This window comes from Podarcis gaigeae (genome assembly GCF_964106915.1).
Source record: "Podarcis gaigeae genome assembly, chromosome: 12".
NCBI lineage: Eukaryota > Metazoa > Chordata > Lepidosauria > Squamata > Lacertidae > Podarcis > Podarcis gaigeae.
The window spans coordinates 21759346-21781075 of NC_139688.1; the positions used below are offsets into that span (position 1 = coordinate 21759346).

Consider the following 21730-nt stretch of genomic DNA (forward strand, 5'->3'; position numbering starts at 1 on the left):
AGTAAAAAGGTAAAGGGACCCCTGACTTTTAGGTCCAGTCACAAACGACTCTGGGGTTGTGGTGCTCATAAAAAAACCCAGCCATTTCAGATTGTTTAAAAGATAGTTGGCATCATTCACAACGAGGTTCCCCAACCCTGCCCTAGTACACACATTTCTGTATACATTACATGGCTGGAGAACTGAACCTCAAAATATGGAGAAGTACAAATTTCAAAGTATAGACTAAGTTTTGGTCCACCTATCAGTTTAAAAAACATGACATAAGTTTCCTTTTTGATGTGAACTGAAACAATTTCCCTTTCTTCCCTACCACAAACTGTGGTTACTCCTTTCCCCTAGAGATACAGATGGCATTTCCATCACCAAGCACAAACTTTTTTTTAATTCTTTCAGGATTTGGGGGTAAATAAATTATTGAGGCTTACTGCCTTTTATTTTTTATTCTACTGTGTTTTGTCAATTGTTTTAAATTAATGCATAAGTTATGTATTCAACTGACCTCCCTGAGATCAGGGAATCTGCTCCCGAAACTTTTTTGCTCCTGAATCTGTTTTAAAGAATAGATACATTTGTTGCAGTTAATTGTACCCTAGTTTGAGTGTTAGGTAAGGAGATTATTCAACAATATTTTCTTGTTCATGCTCCCCCCCCCCGCCCCCTGTGTTGAGCTCTCAATATCTGGCTGAAAGGCCTTTTCTTGTTTTAATGCAAATGGAGCCAGGAATCCAATATTCAGATTTAGAGCTACCAGACCTTTTACAAATCAGATGTGGATAAAATGTTAGCAGTCAAATATCATTTATTTGCATCCAGTGTTTTTAATGGAAATCACATGCCCTTCTTTGACACGTCCACTGAAAACAAAATGCAATATAATGAGATATATCTCACCTTGTCTGCACGGAAGAATGCAGTTCGTCATGGTCTAGGATATATTGCTGCTTTCTGACTATATTTTATTGCAGAAGGAGACGGCATTTAACAGAACAATCACAACGAGAAAGCAAACAGTACCTTTTCCTTTTGAAGCTCCTTCGCTCCCTGTATCCCCTGTAATGACTCTGAATTGTCGTTGCTGCTTTAGAATTTGCTTCCTTTTCTTCCTTAATTTTCCTCCTGATTAAATATCCTCTTGCAGCTGATGTAAATTGCAAGAGGAACATAACTCAATAATTTGTTTATTCATTTGAGCTATTCATATGCTGCAGCCTCCCCCAACCTGTTGCTCTCCAGATGTTGTTGGACTACAACTCCCATCAGCCCAAGCTAGCATGGCCAAAGGCCAGGGATGATGGGAGTTGTAGTCCAAAACACCTAGAAGGCACCAGGTTGAGGAGGGATATGCTGCTTTTCAGGTGGACTTCATAAAGTGGTTTACATAAAAATATATATATTAAAAATTAAGCAGTATCAAAATATATTCGGAGCTGTGTGTGTGTGTGTGTGTGTGTGTGTGTGTACACACACACACACACACACACATATATAATCTTGAAGAGACTTTCTGCCTCTTCTTTCTCACTCGAAGGCAAGATAGTTCCTCATGTGGCAGTTTGGATAGGGAACATCATCACCAACTCCAACAGTGTTAAATAGCACATTATGGATTTTGACTGAGTTGACCCTAACAAAGAACTATGCCTGTTTATTTCAGTTATCTGTATTCTGTCCCCAGAAGCGGAGGACTCCTTTTTCATCAGAATGTCTTCTTATTTAGCTCCATATTTACGTGAAACATGTTCACTCCCGTATCAGAAAACTGGACTGGTTTGTCCCACACACTTGGCCTGGCAGAATCTGATGGTGGAGCCCTAAGAATGGTACATTGGACTATACTGCATCATATTGCAGGTAAGGGGGGAGGGACTGATAACCATTTTTGCATGGTCTCCTATGCAAATAAAATGATAGCCCATTGGGAGGGGGTGGGGAAGTTCTCTCCCAGGCCACTTCTAAATGTGATAGCATTGCAGTTTCAGGGAAGTTTCTTTCCCATAGAGAAACAGTCATACCTGATGGATTGATCATGCTGGCTAATGGGAATTGAGAGTTCAGTAATATCTGGTGTTTCTCACTCCTACATTAGAGGGTTCCTTAGCATTGGACTGGCTACATCCAAATAGGCAGGGAGGGTTGGAGAAGAATTCCTTTTTTTTTTTTTCCAGCAGAGCAATCTGATCATCTAACACTCCTGAAATTGCTTCTGGATATCTCAGTCAGATTATGCACTTATCCAGATTTTGTAATGTAGCTCCTTTGCACAAAAGGATGCACAAAATATGTATTTTACACATTAATGCATACAATATGTGCTGTTTTATGGGGGGGGGGAGAATGGAAAAGCACTTTAAAATGTGTGTTTTATGTAAAGATGTGTATTTGACCACACATTTTTTATTTTTATTTTTAAAAAACACCCACCAACAAACCTGCATGAAACAGGATAGAAATGACTGGTGGTCGAGCACCAGTGACACTGGAACGATATAAAATTAGACTACAGCAGGTTTAGTCATTGCCTCTTCTCAGCAGGGCTAAGGAAGCTTCCTGCTCATGCAGAGATTTTCCCTGGTGAAGACCAGTCTATCATGACCCTGATTCATGTTCCCTGGTTCTGGTTCCTGACTCTGACCTCCAGCTTCGCTTCTAGCTCCCATTATCATGTTCCCCACTATCATGGCTCAGCTCTTGACAGACACAAAAGAAATCAAAGCCGGAAGTTGCAGATCTCCCATCTAATCCAGATACATAGCCAAGCATACTGATGGTGTTACCCTCAACCTTTGAGAAGAGCTTCGACGAAATACAAGCCAAATTCTTTTCTAGCCTACCTACCTAGCTAAAGATGTTCAGTAACATCTTGGGGGGGAAACCCATCTGAATGTCTCACACAGCACAGATAAGTGGTGAAGTAAAGTAGGTTTGCTTTTATTCCCCACCCCACTCAAAATTCTTAGACCCTCCAAATATCCACGTCCTGCTTTGGAGGGGAGATATTAATGCATAATAAACACACAACACTGGTAATGACTCTTTTTGGATAATTTAATCATTTGCTGTGATCTTTGTATAAGGCATTCTGCAGCTACGGTAGATACTATCATGTATGTTTACTCTAAGCTGTTTTCATTTTTCGAAATCAACAAGAATTATTTACAAATTATAAAAAATACTTGCCAGCCTGTAGCTTGGTAATGCACATTTCGATTTTGTATGCTGCCTTTGCATTTGAATACTGCTTGCGAGTAACATATCCCCGGTAAGCTAAAGAGAGATAGTGAAAGCTTTTTTAAGCAGACACAATTATTTTCATTGCTCAGAGTAGAAACAGAGAAGAAATACATTCGGAACCAGGTATATAGATGAGATGTTACGCAGGTTCCATGCTCATGATAAGAAAGCACATTTGGATCAATATAAACACAGTTTTCTATGATCAAAATCAGCCTTCCCCCAAATTGGTACCCTCTAGAAATTGTTGGACAACAACTCTCACCAGCCATGGCCACTGTACATACTAGGTGAGGCTGATGAGAGCACCAGGTTGAGGAAGGGTGCTCCAAGTTCAGGACCAAACTATTAGTATTATTCTCTTGACACAAAAGCCCATTCAGTTTTAATAGGGAACAAATCTTAAGTGTGGTGAATGGATCAAAGTTCCACCCATCACATTAAAAGCGTGAAAGCATTAACCATCAAAAGGGCAGATTCTCCATATGTTGTGATAAAAGTTCTGCTTGTAGTTAACACAATAAAATCATAAGAACCACCTACTGGATCAGACCAAAGGCCCATCTAGTCTCGCAGCCTGTTCTCACAGTGGCGAACAAGGTACCTGTACAAAACAGGTCCCAATACTGATCCTTGAGGAACTCCACTTTCTATTTCACTCCATTCAGAGAACTGTCCATTTATTGCTACTCTGTGCTCCCTGCAACTTAACCAGTTCCTGATCCACTAGAGGACATCGCCTCTTATTCCTTATTTGCTAAGCTTACTCAGAAGTCTTTGGTGAAGTACTTTGTCAAAAGCTTTTTCTAAGTCCAGGTACACGATGTACTTGCCTTGTCTTATACAATGAAATTTTCAGATGGTCTTACGCTTAGATTGCTCCTGTTCTTAAAATAACATGTCATTCTTTAAATGGGGCCTGCCATTATATGCCATTAAATTAAAAATACAATTTTCTGAAAAATAGCCCATGCGGAGTGGGAACACAACTCTAGGGTGTGTGTGTGTACCCATTAACCCCATCCCAGCTACAACTGAACCTTCACCAGATATTCCTCAGGCCACCAGTTCAAGGTGCTGTGGGCTTCACTCTTGACATCACCATGCAATATATAAATATATATATATGTTAAAATATAAAATATCACCACTCAGGATGACTAACAACAGCATAAAGGTAACAAAACAAGATAAAATATTATCCAACAACCAATCAACCGCAACACAAGGAGCACCTGCTGTGTTACACCGAATTTATTTCACATCTATATGCACAGAAATATGAACAAATATTTGCACATAATTATGTTTATTACATTGAACCATTACCTGCTTGTATTTTAATTGCACTTTCTTCCCTTTTCTCCTTTATCTTTTTGTATCTCTTTGAACCAAGCCACCCTCTGACATACGCTTGAATCAAAACAATCCTGTTAATGGTCTCCTTTCGCATTAAGTTCAGCTGCTCTACATGATAGTATTTGAGAAATACCTGTAGGAGGTAAAAAGAGAAGAAAGAACTGCATGGAAGGCTGATGACTCCTTCCATCCATAAATGGCACCCCAGTGTTGGACTCTCCAGAGTTTAAAATAAGCAGTTGTAGATCTGCCTTAATAATGGCTATTTGTTCTTGAGGAATCTCTCTCTCTATCTCTCTGTCAATCCTGGGCCCCATCAGAACAGGGAAACTACTGACAAACACAATAACTTTTAATTCCAAGCTGGCTGAAGTGCATGTGAACTTGCATACCACATCATAACAAAACATAATGTACTTATCCAACACACTTTCCCTCTCCTTGGATCTGACTGTAATGGCGGAGCAGTCAGAGAATATGGGACAGTCTCCTTAGGAAGGCATTTAGTTGCACCCAGTAGAGGGGGGGGGGGAGCTCGGAGCACAGGGGAGGATTAAAGCTAAAACAATAAAGAAGGAAAAATGGAGGTAATAACAGTGGTCAGCAAGGAGGTTTGGAAGGAGCAGCCGGCCCCTGAAATTGTGGATGCGTGGGAGAGGGGGGGAGCGCAGCATAAAGTCTGTTAAGGCAGAAAGGTGAAACGTTGCCCCCCAGAAAATGCCCTGACCACGTGTTCCAAAACACCAATAGACCAGTAGAGGAGGATGAGTTAAGATGGACCCTCCTGCCTGCAGACATTCAAAGCAAACACACAGACACCAGCAGAATACACACCACGACCATCTTAAGGACAAACAAAAGGGAAGGATTACAGCTAAAGCAATAAAGAAGCAAAATGGTGCAACAACATGATTTTAGTTAAATAAACCCCAAGGGGCAGAAGCAGCTTTGCCTGGCAAAGCCCGTCAACAAAATACTATTTAAAAGGCAAAGAGAGGCTGGGTTTAAACACACAGAGTCGGCAGGCAAAAGGAGGAGGAGCGGCAGAAATGCAGCTGGAGAAACTGGGAGAGGATAAGCAACATTGTTCACAACCACGCACAAACCACTTTAACAACTATAAATGGTGCAGCAATGGCAAAGTAAGGAGCAGAGCTAGCCTCGATGCTATGTATTAGTTGATATAATTGACCCCACCACAAACACACACACGCTGTGACAAACCCCAGGTCGGCAGTGGTGCCCCATAACAGCTGACTAGCAGCTGAGATTCAAAAGACGTTTCACAGCTCCATACATTCACAGGCAGGAAAATTTAAATACAGCAAGCACAGCGATACTGCAAGCACACAGGCACACACACAGACTGTCCCTCCTTAGATCGCCAGGGCGCTGAGGAACAGCACACACACATGCACACACAGAGTGGCTATCCACAGGTCGGAGGAGACAGCTAAATAATACAAATAAAAGGAAAGTAACCAGGCAGTGAAGAATACTGCACTGTGGCAAAAAACAAAGTCGCTAACCCAGCAACAAGTACCCAAAAGAAAAGGAGGACTTTAGGCAGTATAGTCGGGAGGCAGAGAACACTAGAAGTAAAGTCTTAAAGGGTAACGTAGAATTTCCGGAACTAAATAAGCTCAGCAGACGGAAACAATGAGAATAGGCTTTGGAAATCTAAATGAGAAAATAAGGAAGAATGAGGGGGAAGCATTAGGGAAATACAAGGTACAGGCAAGGGGGGTTAGCTTGGACAACGGCAACCACATGGCGAAAACTCCCTTTAAAAAAAAAGTCCTCTTCAAAGTACAGGCTCCACGTGGTCGCTCAGCTGGGCACGTGAAAGAGGAGATCCTGATGAGATGACTCGCCACGGGACAACGATGAGGAATGAGGCCAGGGAGAGGCTAGTGCTGCAGCAAAAGGCTGCTGAACACGCCCCCTCTGTGGCACCTGGTTGGATGGCCACAGGAGGGGGCGTGAGCACCAGCCAGGTGAGCTGGAGGCAGGGGGCAAATGCCCCCCTGCTGGGCGGTGCTCGGGCTCTCGCCCACAACCACTCCCCTCTCTTTCAGGGAGGAGAGTCTTTATCCAACACACTTTCCCTCTCCTTGGATCTGACTGTAATGGCGGAGCAGTCAGAGAATATGGGACAGTCTCCTTAGGAAGGCATTTAGTTGCACCCAGTTATACGGGTGGAGCTGAGATCAAAGGATCTGGGCCCAGTTACTGCTTCAGCTCCAACATGATGTGAGAATTTAGACTGGACAACTTTTAGTTTATCTACCTTTTACTCACCCACCTGCCCAAAGAAAAGAATGAGGGTGTAAGGTGATGTTTTATGAAGTGCAATGCACACATGATTGATAAGAGCAATATATCTAGTGCTAGTGAATCTGTAATCCTCAACAAGAGACTGGACGCCACACCTTAACAGGCCCCAGTGGAATTTATTTATTTCATAAAATGTATATACTGCTTTTTTTTTTTTTAAAGCCCCAAAATGGAATTTTCTGTCTTCATCTTTCCTGTCTTCTCTGCAGCCCATAAGATTACAGTAGGGAAAGACTTACTGTACCCAATGTACAGTAGGTGGTACATTGGGTAGTTTTGTGAGAAGGGCATGGATGGATCTGTGAGATGGACAAGGAGCTTTTGGGACCATGTTGCCCTTAGATCCCAAGCCACAACAAGATGTAGCCTCATTCCAACTTGTATTAGCAGAAGCAACTCTTTTCAAATCCATCAATATAGTCATTTATTCCATTTATTTCAACAGGGGCTGCATCTAATGAGCAAAGATACTACCTTAGTTTTCCCAAGTATCCAGTTATCAAGCTGGGCTTTTTCCAAGATGGCAGCGCACGTTTCAGGGCTTACAGGGGGTTTGTCACTTGATTTGTAACAAAGGAGATAGTATCTAAGACAGAGAGAGAGAGAGAGATAAACCCAAATCCTTTAGTATTGCATTTGCAAAAGACATTCAGTGCCAATCAGTTAACTTTTATTTCATTCATACAAACTGTGAACTTAGATGCAGAACAGTCCACATTTGAATTGATCAGCACATTCAGAAAAACCATGAGGTACAGCCCCCAGTACGGTGCCACGTTATGTCAGTGGCGAATGGCAAGTCTGAATGGTCTCCAACATAAAAACGAAAGAAGTGTATATACCAGATATCAAATATACCAGAGAGAAGGCTAAACAACAAGTCTTCTTCCTGACAAACACAAGTTTTGCACAGGAAGCAGGTTTTCTGAATGGGAGAGCATTCTGTCATATGTTTCCCCAGCTGCCTTCTGATGTGGTGCAGGCTGAGAGCAAGCGTTTTTCTGAATATATAGATTTAGGCTTCACTCCAACTCCAATTGGCGCTGTGGGTAAAAGCCTCAGCGCCTAGGGCTTTCCGATCGAAAGGTCGGCGGTTCGAATCCCCGCAGCGGGGTGCGCTCCCGCTGCTCGGTCCCAGCGCCTGCCAACCTAGCAGTTCGAAAGCACCCCCAGGTGCAAGTAGATAAATAGGGACCGCTTACTAGCGGGAAGGTAAACGGCGTTTCCGTGTGCAGCTCTGGCTCGCCAGAGCAGCGATGTCACGCTGGCCACGTGACCCGGAAGTGTCTCTGGACAGCGCTGGCCCCTGGCCTCTTAAGTGAGATGGGCGCACAACCCCAGAGTCTGTCAAGACTGGCCCGTACGGGCAGGGGTACCTTTACCTTTTACCAACTTACAATGCTCCCAACTTGCTTCTGAGTCAAATGACTCTTTAGAGCTAACCTTCACCACTCGCACACACAATAGAATAGCACAGGGGTCAGCAACCTTTTTCAGCCGTGGGCCGGTCCACCGTCCCTCAGACCATGTGGTGGGCCGGACTATATTTTTTTTGGGGGGGGGAATGAACAAATTCCTGTGCCCCACAAATAACCCAGAGATGCATTTTAAATAAAAGCACACATTCTGCTCATGTAAAAACACACCGATTCCTGGACCGTCCATGGGCTGGATTGAGAAGGCGATTGGGCCACATCCAGCCCCCAGGCCTTAAGGTTGCCTACCCCTGGAATAGCATAACTGTTCTTCAGTGTATTGTTGGTTGGCTGTATTTATTGTTTTCACTGCTCCTAATTTATTGTGAAGGAATTGTTTAAGCTCAATTTTACTGTATCCGGAAAGCTGCTTCTTTGTACAGCACAGGATGTTTAATCTGTGCGGCATTCCTGAATCAAAATGCAATGCCTGTTCTCCAAGCACATTTCACCCCCCACTTTTTCAGAAGCTTTCCCGGCATCAAGGGATGATTCACACATGCTTGTCAATGCTGGTTGACTTTAACGGCAAGCGATGATTTGCATGTGTGAACAGATAGCTGGAGGGATGCGGGTGGCGCTGTGGGTTAAACCACAGAGCCTAGGGCTTGCCGATCAGAAGGTTGGCGGTTTGAATCCCTGCGACGGGGTGAGCTCCCGTTGCTCGGTCCCTGCTCCTGCCAACCTAGCAGTTCGAAAGCACGTCAAAGTGCAAGTAGATAAATAGGTACCGCTCCAGCGGGAAGGTAAACGGAGTTTCCGTGTGCTGCTCTGGTTCATCAGAAGCGGCTTAGTCATGCTGGCCACATGACCCGGAAGCTGTACGCCGGCTCCCTCGGCCACTAAAGCGAGATGAGCGCCGCAACCCCAGAGTCGGCCACGACTGGACCTAATGGTCGGGGGTCCCTTTACCTTTTACAGATAGCTGGAGATGTAATACTGCAGACAAAACATCTGTATTACCTTGTATCACTGAAAGGGCAAGACTTTTCAGTGGTGACATTTCCCACCTTTAGCTGGCAGTTGGCCCATGTTCAGCAATCCAGTGTAGAAAAGCCTAAGTGAACCAGAATCTGGTTTGGTACTAAAATGTCACTTCTGGACACAGTCTACCAAAACAACATTTGTAAAGGACTTACCGCTCTATGAAGTTAGCAAAGAGAATACGGTGAGAATAACCCTGTCTCCGGATCCGTGCCGTTTCCAGAATTCCCGTGTAGCGCAGCTGTACCAATACCTTTTCTCTGTCATATTTGTTTGCCTGTCGATCATTGTTCGGTTTAATGCAGCGCACAAAGTGAGGTTGGCCAACCACCATTTTAGATAACAAATCCATGAGCGAGTACTGAAAAGGAAATACGGGGAGAAGCCTTTGGAACCCCTTCCTTACAGTAGCTTTCTTGTGAATGCTCAAAAGCTTTGTAAAACTTGTATTCTTTGAGATCTTTTTGAATTTTCCTTGCACCAAATTAAGAAGATTATGGGCCTGCCCACGGTTTCTGTAGGCAATTATACAGTACACTGTCTTTGCGGTACCCCTGTAATGCATCTGGTATAACACATGTGCAGAAAATTCACCTATAGCAGGAACTAGTACACTTGCACTGTTCCCATGCTGAAAACACCTATATCCTATCACAGGCACATAATTTCACAATTGATTACTGCCTTAAACTGTACTTTTATGGCAAATTCTAGACTCCAAAAGCAAGGTTTGCTGCCCTAGTAGTTGAAGGTGTGCAATCTACATTTATTAAATTTATTAAATAAATAACACTTTTTCAAATAGGTTGCATATGAGCTTTTGATTGTTCCAAAGAAACTGAGAACATTCATTGTGTTGACTTTTCCAACAGGTAAGTAAATCGTGGGGTTGCTTTATGTACTGTACTGAACTGGTTTCTAAAACAACAATGAAATTTGTAAAAGTTAGTGTTGTAAATTGCTATGTAGATTCTTAATAAAGGCTTGAAAAGCAGTCCCTGCAGCTTATAATTTACATTTGCCAGGGATGCTTGTGTCATCTTCTGGCTGATATGTACACTGTCACTTTGAAGCAATACTTCTTGGTTGCATACTTCTATGCTCAAAGTCATGTAAGAAATCTGAGTATGACCTTTAGTGCTCAGAATTATTAATCCTATTTTGTTGTGGCTCGTGGCTTAAAACAAAACATTATAAAAGGGTCCTGTGGCCCCCTGTCTATTCTGCAGCCTTTATGAGCAGATGGGCGATGTAATTGCCTGTTGACAAGAAATTGTTAATGGCAGTTATGGCATAAAATGATGTTCTGACAGGTGTTCTGGAGAGTGTTTCCAATGGAGATTCTTATGCAAAACCAAGGAGCTAATTGTGCATCAGGTTGACTCAAAGGAAAATAACAGCAATAATGGAATAGCGCATTATTCAAATGTAAATTCAAAAAGTGCATTATGTTCTCTTTTGGTTGTGTACTGTAGAGTACCAATTTGGATGCGTACCACAGAATTATAATATTATCAGTGACATAATAATGAAGGCCAGCCAACATGGACAAAGCGACTGTTAAAATGTTTGGCAGTGACACATTTAAGTGCTGTTATGAACATTAAACATGCTAACAAACTACAGCCAGACTCTTTTTCTGACTGTCATTCTGTCCCTGTGCATTTCAGCCTCTTATATAAAATAGGGTCTGTTCAACCAATAATATCAACTATATTGTATTTTGCTTAGGGCAGTGAAGCTCCTGTCTCCCAATTGGCTAAGCTGCTATAGAAGCATAACAGCTTCAGCTTTCCTGGGATCTAAACGGTTTTTGTCATTTCTATGTGAGGAAAGGAAAGTTGTCAGTTTGATTGGGATTGAAATCCATGGTAGCCATAGAAAAAAGAGCTAAAAAAACACTTCCTGTGTTTTTCTCCTTCACTAGAAGGACCACCTCTCCTGGTATGTCCCATGGAGGACCTTACGGTCTTCAAACAAAAACATATTGGAGGTCCCGGGCCACAGGGAGGTTAGGCTGGCCTCAACCAGAGCCAGGGCTTTTTTGGCTGTGGTCCTGATATGGTGGAATGCTTTGTCACATGAGACTAGGAAGATATCTCCTGAAATGTAAACATCTGGAAAATGGCAGGGTATCAGTTTGAAGAAGAAGAAGAGTTTGGATTTGATATCCCGCTTTATCACTACCTGAAGGAGTCTCAAAGTGGCTATCATTCTCCTTTCCCTTCCTCCCCTACAACAAACACTCTGTGAGGTGAGTGAGGCTGAGGGACTTCAAAGACGTGTGACTGGCCCAAGGTCACCCAGCAGCTGCATGTGGAGGAGCAGGGACATGAACCCGGTTCACCAGATTACGAGTCTACCACTCTTAACCACTACACCACACTGGCTTGAGTGAACCAGGGTGCCCTGAAGTGTTTTTCCTCAGAGAGAACCTGTGGCCCTCCAGATTCACCCCCCCCACTACATACTGGTCATGCTGGCTTGGCCTGATGGGAGTTAGAGTCCAACAACATCTGGAAGGGGACAGGTTTACCACCCCTGCTTTGGATATTCTAATGTCAGTCTAAAGGCTTTCAAGTTCCAAGCGAATTATCTTATCCCTAAGGAGAAATAGAACTATTGCATCTATAGAGACGGGCCCAGAAATCAGCAGGCTGGCTGCTGCATAAATCATATATATTAAGAGGAAGAATAACAGCTAAAGCTTACTCTGAAATATGAAGCAACTGTCTGCGTTTTCATATTGGTTGTTTCCCTCGGATGATGCGTGGAATCCTCCGGCTCACTCTATATGTATCAAGAAAGAAAATAGCACCTCTTATCTATACAGTGTCTGAAGCTTATTGCACCAGTTCAACAAAGTGTCCTCTTAAAGAACACTATTAATAATAAAAAAATAGTCATCCTAAGCTGCAGATGCTACTGAGTAATCACTAGGAAAGTCAGAGGTTATTACACTAAAAACATTACAATACTTTATCACACTGTACACACATGCAGAAACACACACATATACTGAACACAGTTTGATAACTGAACATACAGATAGATATCTGTTGCAAACGCATTTGAAGGAAAAATAGTTTTTCTAGATTTCTCTCTTTCTTTTTTAAAAAAGATTAGGACTGTTAACATCCTACAAATAATAATTCTGCACCCTTGTCACAATGGTTGTTTTCAACAGAGCCTGATTAACCCCACAGCCAGAGCCTTGGTATGCTCTCATTTTAAATAAACATACCAATCAGGAACACATTTACTTGGAATTAAGACTTCAGTGTAGTCCAGGGAACATACTTGCAAGGAAGCAGGCTTAGGGATGAGTGCTAAGGACAGTGACAGCAGAGAATTAATTTAGCTTTCCCTGAAGTAGTTATAAAAATATAGTCAGAAAGAAGGGAAATGTAGGTTTTTTACCTCACGGAAGGAATACGAATTGCACAACACAAAGAAATCCAGCTAAACAGAAAAGAAAACAGGAGAGAGAAAGAGAGAGGGAGAGAAACCAAGGTAGGGGTTACTTGCTTACTTTTTTTGGTTTTGTTTTAGTAGCAACAACAACATTGCCCCTCTCGACTTCAATATACAGGTCCAGGCGGCTGCCCATGCGGTTTCCTTACCTTAGTTTGGCTGATTGATTTCTGTGGCGTCCATGTCTGGTAATTTATCGCACTCTTGGTTTTCGTATGTGCCAAGTTACCTAAGAGAAGAAAGAAGGCACCTTACTCAAAATGTCCACCCCTCTATATATTAGTCCAGGGATGAGCAGAAGGCTGATCTACTGGGATAACTCTGGGAGACTTGCAATTGATCCGAAAGATTTCTGACTCCCAACTGTTTGACAATAGCAGTGGCAGAACGACTAACTCTCCCTATGACTGATGAAGTGGAGAAAGCTTCGGCAGAGGTCGCACACTCAGGAGGTCAGAGCCTCAACACTCGCTTCCCAGCAGTGGTGTTCTTGCTGTTTACCGGAGGGAAAGGGCTGAGGGAGCAGGGAGATCAGGAGTGTGCGGGTGCGCCGGCAGGAGTGACAAATTGTTTCCACTGGTGCACTTGCACTGTGCAGACCTCCTTGCTCCCTCTCCCTCTGATAAACAGCAGTGACACTGCTCCCAGGAAGTTAGCATTGTGGTTCCACCCAACTGGGCAAGCTGCTTCTGAGTTTGGAGCAACCAGGAATAGCTTTCTGGGTGGAACAAGGGTACATTCAGCTCAGTTCTGGTACTCAGAAGAAACCCCTGTGCTCAGCATCTGCTTAAGCAGCACCATATTCTTTAGTTCCAAGTGAATGTATTTTGCCTCTCAGGGCTCTTGTAAAAAACAACCACCACCAGTAGTTTCTCCCCCTAAAAAATGTTTGGGGTACTCTCATTTTCCTACTCATATTGAAATACTGTTCCTCACTGAGGCCAAACTTAGATTCACAAAATGTTTAGGGGTATGTGTCCCCCCAGAAGAAAGCACTGACAACAACACAGCAGATTCCATAAGATTGAAGTCTGCTCTCAATGTATGATCATTATTAACAAATTTATAGACCAGATGAAACTTTTTATGTATGCAAGCACGGCTGTGCAGATTCTGTTAGTCCAGAAATGGAACTATGCTGAGAATAAGAAACCAGGAAGAGGAGGTCTTTAATAAAGAATGGGGAAAGTTTATAATTTATTTGAAAAACTATTGCAAACTATTACACACATTGGTAAGATTGACAGAAAACTTGTATCAAAAATTTGAACTATGGAATGATAAACGATTTATCAGAATAGTTATGAAAGAGATGCAAAGGTGAAAATCATTATATTAAGATCCACAATGGGGGGAGGGAAGTCAAAGGGGACAATATGTTTATTTATCTTTTAATTCACTTGTTTATATAAAATAGAAAATACAAAAATAAAATTTATTTTTAAAAACATAATACATGTAGCTTTCAATGAGCCACAAGCACATTCCTCGTTTCCCTTTTGCTTGCGAAGAGAGAAGATCATGAATACTTGGCATTTACGTTTATTCTCCAAATCTTATTGATGTGATTACAGACACCAGAGCCCCCCTTATCACCCTCGCCTTTTGTGGAACTGCACTACCTTAGAGAAGTGACTGGTGTGTTCTGCATCATTTTATCATACAATTTTATGATGGCCTACTAAGCTCTAATATAAACAAGGAACAAGTCTTAGAGTGCATTGCCGACATGGTGCAGGAAGCAAAGAGGGAGGCTATATTAATGAGCGTTTTAAATGCCCTTATAAAGGGTTTATTTTTATGTTTTGCATTTATATCCAACTTTTTTCTCCAAGGAGCTGGAGATGGCATACATGGTTCTCTCCCCCCTCTCTCCCCCCACAATAACCCTGTGAGGTAGGTAAGGCTGAGAGACAGTGGCCCAAGATCACACAGTGAGCTTCATGGCTGAGTGGGGATTTGAAAACCTAGTCGCCCAGATCTTAGTCTGACATACAAACCACTACACCACAACTGCCTCCATCCCCTGCAACTCTATTGACAGGCCCCCACCTGGTCCCAGAGCCAAACCCCAGCTGCACCATTGCCTGCCTCCTGACGGACAGCTGGAGCAGGCTTTTGCTAAACTTTCTTCTTTGTGTGGACTATGGTAGCCTGCAATTCAGATAGGGCAATGCGGACCATCAGAGCCTAGTCTGCTTACTATGTGATTTGTGGGGACTTGATGCACCCAGTTTAGAGCATTTGCACCAAGAATTTTTAAAACCCTTGACTATAAAAAAATTCTAACCCCAAATGCCTTCCATAAAGTGACTTCCTCATTACAATTCCAGAAGTGGCTTCAATTATGCAGAATTTAAATATAAATTAATCTTGCAGTTGGGTACTTGGGGGAAAAAACACCACCATATACACTTGTGGGAAAACTAATTATGTGCTGGCTGCTGAAATAATTGACAAATAGTGCATAAGCATAATTTGCATTTTTCATATTCTCATGCCATATTTGAGGTGAGCAGTGACAAATATGACCAGAATGGCTGACCAGCATTGCCGTCAGCTTCCTTTTCTGGTCTCAGCTCTGCCCCCGGGGCCGCAGCCGATTGGCTGGTGGTGAAGGTCATCTGGATGACCCACAGCCTACGGGGACAGCCCAGGGGTCAGAGCCACGTTGGCATGACCCCCTGGGTCAGGGGAGCCAGTGCTGGGTCACAAAAGCTGCCCACATCATGACTGGTGAGTAGTCACTGCTGGTTTATTTATATGTGTGGTTGGTGGATAATAAACATGAACCAAGCACTATGCATCCTTGGGGGGCAGAGGGTACAACTGGAGCCTGAGAGAATGTCAAATGTAAAGAGAAAGAAAGTATCTTTTTTTCATATGTGGTACCACATATGGTCCTATAAGATTGCAAAAGCCTTCTGGGAAATGATCCATAATGAATTGAACAGAATGTTGAAAAAAACTTTTGTTAAAAAAACTAGAAGCTTTTCTTCTAGGTATACTTGGAAAAGAGGTGCTGAAAGACCAGAATAAACTATTTATGTATCCAACCACGGCTGCCCAAATGATATATGCCCAAAACTGGAAAGAGGATTTGGCCCCCAAAAGAGACCATTGGCAATTAAAACTGATGGAATTCACAGAGATGGCAAAACTTACTGGAATATTAAGAGATCAAGACAATAGACTTTTTGTAACAGAACGGGGAAAATTGAATACATGGAAACAAGTTGGAAACAATTAAAAATGTTAGCAGGATTGATATAAACAAGAGCAATAAGAAATTTATAGGAATTATAAAGGATAAATTTGTAAAAAGGATAAATTTGAATATGCAGTAAGAAAATGACAGAAAAACAAGAAATTGCAGAAGGGGAGGGAGGGAAGTCGCAGAAAATATTTTTGATTTGTGTAGATTTATATTCATTGTTGAATATTGCAAAATGGAAAAAAATATATTAATAAAATAAAAGAATGTCAAATGAAGAGTTCATATTTTTTCTTTTGAGTCCTTCCTTCATTATACTACAGCCAATTTCCCCTGCAACATACTGCTACACAAGTGTAGGGGCATAGAGTTGCACCTTACATTTTTTTTACTGGACGTTAAGCAAATAAGTCGTTTCCCCATGACTTTTCAGCTCAGCTGCTTTGCCCACAAGAGGTCAAAGGCTGATCTCTTCACATCTCCAAGTAGGTATGCCAGAGACACTTGCGATAAACCCTGAAGAGTGGCTGCCAGTCAGTGTAGACAATAGCAAGCTATATGGACCAATTATCTGACTCAGTGTAAGGAAGCTTTCTTGGTTCCTAGTCTCTGAAACCCATGGAAGTGCAACAGCTGAGGCACAGGGGTTCTGCAGCAGACCGAACTGTGTGGAAAGAGTTCCCAGAGGGTAGGACATGTGGAAGGACGGCTTGTAGGGAATGTTTCCTGGATGAGGGCAACACATCCGCTGCGTAGCCTTCATTCCACTGCTCCTTTCCTGTGGTGCTCAGTAACGTGGCAAATGCCTGCTTCCTTCCATGGTAAGGTGGAAGATGCTAGCCCAGTTGTGAACAAAAAGGCAGGCAGCACCTAACACTGGACCTGTCAAAGGGTAGCATTAGTACTGTAAGACACATTACCTGTTTTTGTAAGAGGGTGGATTACCAGCTGCCGAGTCAAATAGTTTTCCGAGGATCGCAAGAGCAGTACAATGTCAGCTGGTAAGGTGTCTCGGTTTTTGTTCAAGAATCCACTTGCGTTATATAGAACCTATTTTTTTTTATTTTAAAAAAACAGGACAGCAAACGTTATACAGCAAATTTCCTTATGTTGACCAATACTTCCATGCATTAGGCCTAGTGGTTCCAGTATCAAACCATTCATTAAAAGCTACAAAGTGGTAACAATCTACAGCAGTGGTGGTAGTGTGGAGATGCTGAGCTGTTCTCCTGACACCGTCCTTGCTGCTTACCTGTATGGGGCTGTGAACAGGGTGGTGGCATGGTCAAAACTGGACCTCTACCACCCACCCAACACTCCTGCCGATGTGCTCATGTGCTGCTGACATTCACACCGGCCTGCCTCATCCCAGTGCTGCTCAGGTATGCTGCAGTGATGCTGGTGTTAGGAGGGCACGTCTGCCTCACCACATGCTTGGCTACTGGTGACATATGAACTGGGCCTCAGGCTGTAATCAGAAAGCTGAATCACTTGCCACCTCACCCACCAAGTGATCATCAGCATTCTTCTGATCCAAAAAACCCTAACATGCCTACAATGGGTCTGTCAGTGAGTGAGGCGCTGCTTCAGGTAGTTTCCAAATTTGTATTCCATTCCTTTGTTTTTACAGTTGCATTGCTTATGCATGCCTTAAACAGCAAACAGGATGCCATGACTGTTTGTTTTTGGGCTGCGATACTGAAGGATTTCTCTCCCAGCAAAACTTTTTTCCATTTATTGGGAAGAATATAAATGATTATTCTCAACCAATTATTTTTAATTATCTGAAGTCTCATGTCCTCATGTGCCAGAAAGTAAACATGTATCATGATATATTATTGAAATTATGCAATTTGACAGAGTTCTATAACCTGCTTTGGAAGAATTCTGCTTTGATAAGTAGCCTAAAAATTATTTTTAAAAACCAAACAAATAATTTTACCTTCCCTGCATAATGGTAAATCCCAAAGGTCAAGTCTATTCTTTTTGGTCTCCAGAAATATTTTGATTTCAGGTTGTCTTCAAATTTCTCTGTAAGGGAAACACACAGGTTTTCTTCTAAGGGAATAACATAAATGCACTTATGCCCATGGTTGCTTTCCACCACCTATTCCTTCTCCATCTGCAGATGAGTGGGCATGTGCAGATGCTTCCATAAAAATGTCTAATGCCATTTCGGTGGTTTCTTCTCAATTGATGTCATACAAATGGCCAACTGGTGGTGGTGAGCATAAGACGATTAACTGCAGAGTCTAAAATTACCTGGCTGCACTACTGCATGTAACTCACCCCTGCTGTAGACAACACTGAGCTAGTTAGTCTGAAGGTGTCTTTCAGTAAAAGGCAGCTTCCAATGCATGCTCTTCCCAAAGGGACAATAATAATAATGAATAATAATAAATTTTTATTTATACCCAGCCCTCCCAGGCCGAGACCGGGCTCAGGGCGGCTAACACTGAATATAAATACAGTAAGGTAAAGGTAAAGGTACCCCTGCCCATACGGGCCAGTCGTGACCGACTCTAGGGTTGCGCGCTCATCTCGCTCTAGAGGCCGTGAGCCGGCGCCGGCCGAAGACACTTTCAGGTCACATGGCCAGCGTGACAAAGCTGCAACTGGCGAGCCAGCACCAGTGCCGCACACGGAAACGCCGTTTACCTTCCTGCTATAAAGCGGTACCTATTTATCTACTTGCACTTAGGGGTGCTTTTGAACTGCTAGGTGGGCAGGAGCTGGGACTGAACAATGGGAGCTCACCCCGCCGCGGGGATTCGAACCGCTGACCTTACGATCAGCAAGTCCTAGGCACTGAGGTTTTACCCACAGCGCCACCCACGTCCCTATAAATACAGTAAAAACATTCAGAACAAAAACACAAACAAAAAAACCCCAAAACACACACACACACGCACACACACACACACAGTTGATTAAAACATAGGTTAGAATACAGTTTAAAATGCAGCCTCGTTTTAGTGGTAGCCTATAGATCAAAGCCATAAGGAGAGAAAACGTCAAACATTCTCCGGGGCCAACTATTCATGCTTGTGCTACATGGATTTTTCCCAGCGAGGGAAAATTTATATACAAATCCAGGGGTTCCATTAAAATAAGTAAATAAATAAATGAGACACAGAATTGCCACTGGCACCCTTTGGTCTATTCTGATTGGCAGTGGCTGTCCAGAGGTTGAGACTGAAGTTTTCCCCGCCCCTAGTTGGAGATAGCAGGGATTGAACCTGGAACCCTTTGACAACGGAATATGTAAACACAAGGAAATGCTCTTTAACTTGGACCAGTGCACCTTTAAGAACAAGCTGCAAACGGCTTACCCACAAGCGTCTGATCAGTGGCGCGAGGAAACCGGCTTTCCTCATCAAGCAAGGACAATAACCCCATCGGTTTTTGCAGGAACATATCTAACAGGGGCCTGTTGTCTTCATACTCAATAACTCGTGCATCAACGCCTTCGTACAGGTATTCATTCTGCAACAGAGGACAAAACGTGCTTTGCTGAGCAACACTGCAAAGTGCTCATGTAAATGAAGAACACAGAAGGGAGTCGGTGCTTTTAGCACCCCCATCCCCGGAAATAAATCTCTTCTGCAGCAAATCTTTCATCCTTAGTTTGGGGAAAACTAAAGCCCCTGTTTCCCGTCAAAGGCATTTTTATGACCCAAAATCTCCACACTAAGTATTTTTAAACCTACAGACATGATTCTGAGATGACTAAAATATCGCCATGATCCTCACATGCACCAGAACAAACACTTCTGTGTCGTGCTGATAAAAGGTGTTCCTAAAATAGTCAATTCTTGTGAAAAGTAGACAGGTTGACAGGGTTGAAAATGCAGGGGTGTGTGGGATATTAAACCACTATTTATGAGTTCTCAGTCAGCTTTTGTATGACGAAAGCACAGTGTCCCCACTGATGTGACATGCTGACAGGAAATGGCCACCACGCAATAACCTCCCATCTTCATTAAGTCTCTGGATTCTCCATCAAGATTACCAAAAGCAGCATCAGTGAGCACTAAAGGTGTAGGTGAGGTTAATACCTGCCTCTTACAGTAAAGCTGTAGAGGAGTACATTGAGTGGGAGCTGGTTTATGTGATTTGTGGTGGCTGGTGATTCCCCAGCGTTTTCTCAATGGGCCGAAATTGGCGTTTTTGCTCCAATTAGCAGGATAAGTGCCAATTTTCATTATATTTTAGCAATATATTCTATCTTGTTGGGTTGTTGTTGTTTTTTGTAAACCTCTTTGGAAACTTTGTTGAAGGGTGAGTGGTTAATTAGAATTATAAAATTGTAGAGGTGAAAGGGACTGCTAGGGTCATCTGGTCCAACCCTCTGCAATGCAGGAATCTGCTTGAACATATGACTCAGATTAAGAGTCTCCTGCTTTCCCAACTGAACTATGGGTGGTATCTCCACCTCTTTATATATATAAATGCAAATATGTGATAGGTTGTCATAGCCACTATGATTTTTCCAGTTAGCATTGCATACATAGGAGCTGTTACATTAAGTGACCAGTGCAAAAGCAGCTACAGCAAATAGCTTGTATCCGAGCCATTCAGGTTAATACAGTAGTCTCCTTCTCTTGGTTATAATGATATGCGTTACGTGGGTTAAGTGCATTTTACAAATATAAATATATTCTGCCTCTAAAGCAAAAGACACATTAAGCAGCAGAGTAGCCATCTGGAAACCACTTATTCAAAGTGCAGTTAAAGGAGTTATTTTAGATTATAGCGTATTCCAAAGGGACAAGCCTATTTATTACCTTATTTGGCACTGTAAAAGCCTACTCTTCCAGGTGAGAGCTGTTTTTTCCTCACTTATTCTTGTGGTATGAAACTGGGAAGAGTTTTTACTAAGCCACCCTTGAAATGGCAGGATGCATGCTGTGAAGTGGGGGAGGGGTGGAGGGAAAGAATAACATCTCTCCTTCTTCCACTGTAAAGGGAGACTTCTGGGGAGTAGAAAATGTACCCTTTATATGGCAATTAAGCTGCACTTTGGTTCAGAGCAGAGAGCAAGCTCCGAATCTACAGCACAGTGGAGGGAATTTTCAGGCAGGCAGTAGAGAGGTCCTTTCCTTTCTCTTCTTCCTCCACAAACCCTCCCCCAATGCTCTCCAAGTCTCCTGATTTAGGCTGCTAAGAGCTCATATTAAGAGTCTGGGGATATCTAAACTTAGGGTTCTTCCAGATGACCCTTTTCAAGCATTCATCATGGCTTGCTTGCACAAAGCTTGTGGGAAGAATGTAAGCAGGACCAGAGCTCAACAACTGAGATGCTTGACATATAGCAACTGTTCCATGACAAGCATCCATCCTGATTTGCTTGATGAACTTCTCATTTGTTCACCCTACGTGTTCCAGTGCATTCCACTGCCATTTTCCTAACCGCAAAAAAGTCAATTTCTTTGCAAAAGCGGATTTGTTGTGCTGCGGCAACAGAGTGCTTTAATCCACTTCAATGGCACAAACCCAGCTTGCCCTGGTACGCTCTTGAATTCCTCCCACAAAATACTGACGGTCTGGGGGGCAGCATAATAAAAAAAGGAGTTTACTAGATTGAGGCTTATAGTCAGCAGTTTCTGTAACATTTGCTCTTTTCCTTGACTGGGGAATCTTTTCCTAAACA

The 21730-nt window shown here is 42.7% G+C and overlaps 1 protein-coding gene across 1 annotated transcript in view; it reads right to left on the bottom strand.

Moving 5' to 3' along the window:
• Positions 1 to 21730, bottom strand: part of MYO3A (myosin IIIA) — a 105659-nt gene that overhangs the window by 19685 nt on the left and 64244 nt on the right. Inside the window, exons 20-30 of the mRNA XM_083704604.1 lie at positions 19410 to 19563; positions 18020 to 18108; positions 16998 to 17127; positions 13013 to 13092; positions 12810 to 12851; positions 12102 to 12179; positions 9545 to 9750; positions 7405 to 7516; positions 4564 to 4726; positions 3181 to 3267; positions 1018 to 1141 (exon numbers count right to left, since the gene is read on the bottom strand). Coding sequence (XP_083560730.1) covers positions 1018 to 1141; positions 3181 to 3267; positions 4564 to 4726; positions 7405 to 7516; positions 9545 to 9750; positions 12102 to 12179; positions 12810 to 12851; positions 13013 to 13092; positions 16998 to 17127; positions 18020 to 18108; positions 19410 to 19563 — 1265 coding nt within the window. The remainder of the gene's footprint in view (positions 1 to 1017; positions 1142 to 3180; positions 3268 to 4563; positions 4727 to 7404; positions 7517 to 9544; positions 9751 to 12101; positions 12180 to 12809; positions 12852 to 13012; positions 13093 to 16997; positions 17128 to 18019; positions 18109 to 19409; positions 19564 to 21730) is intronic.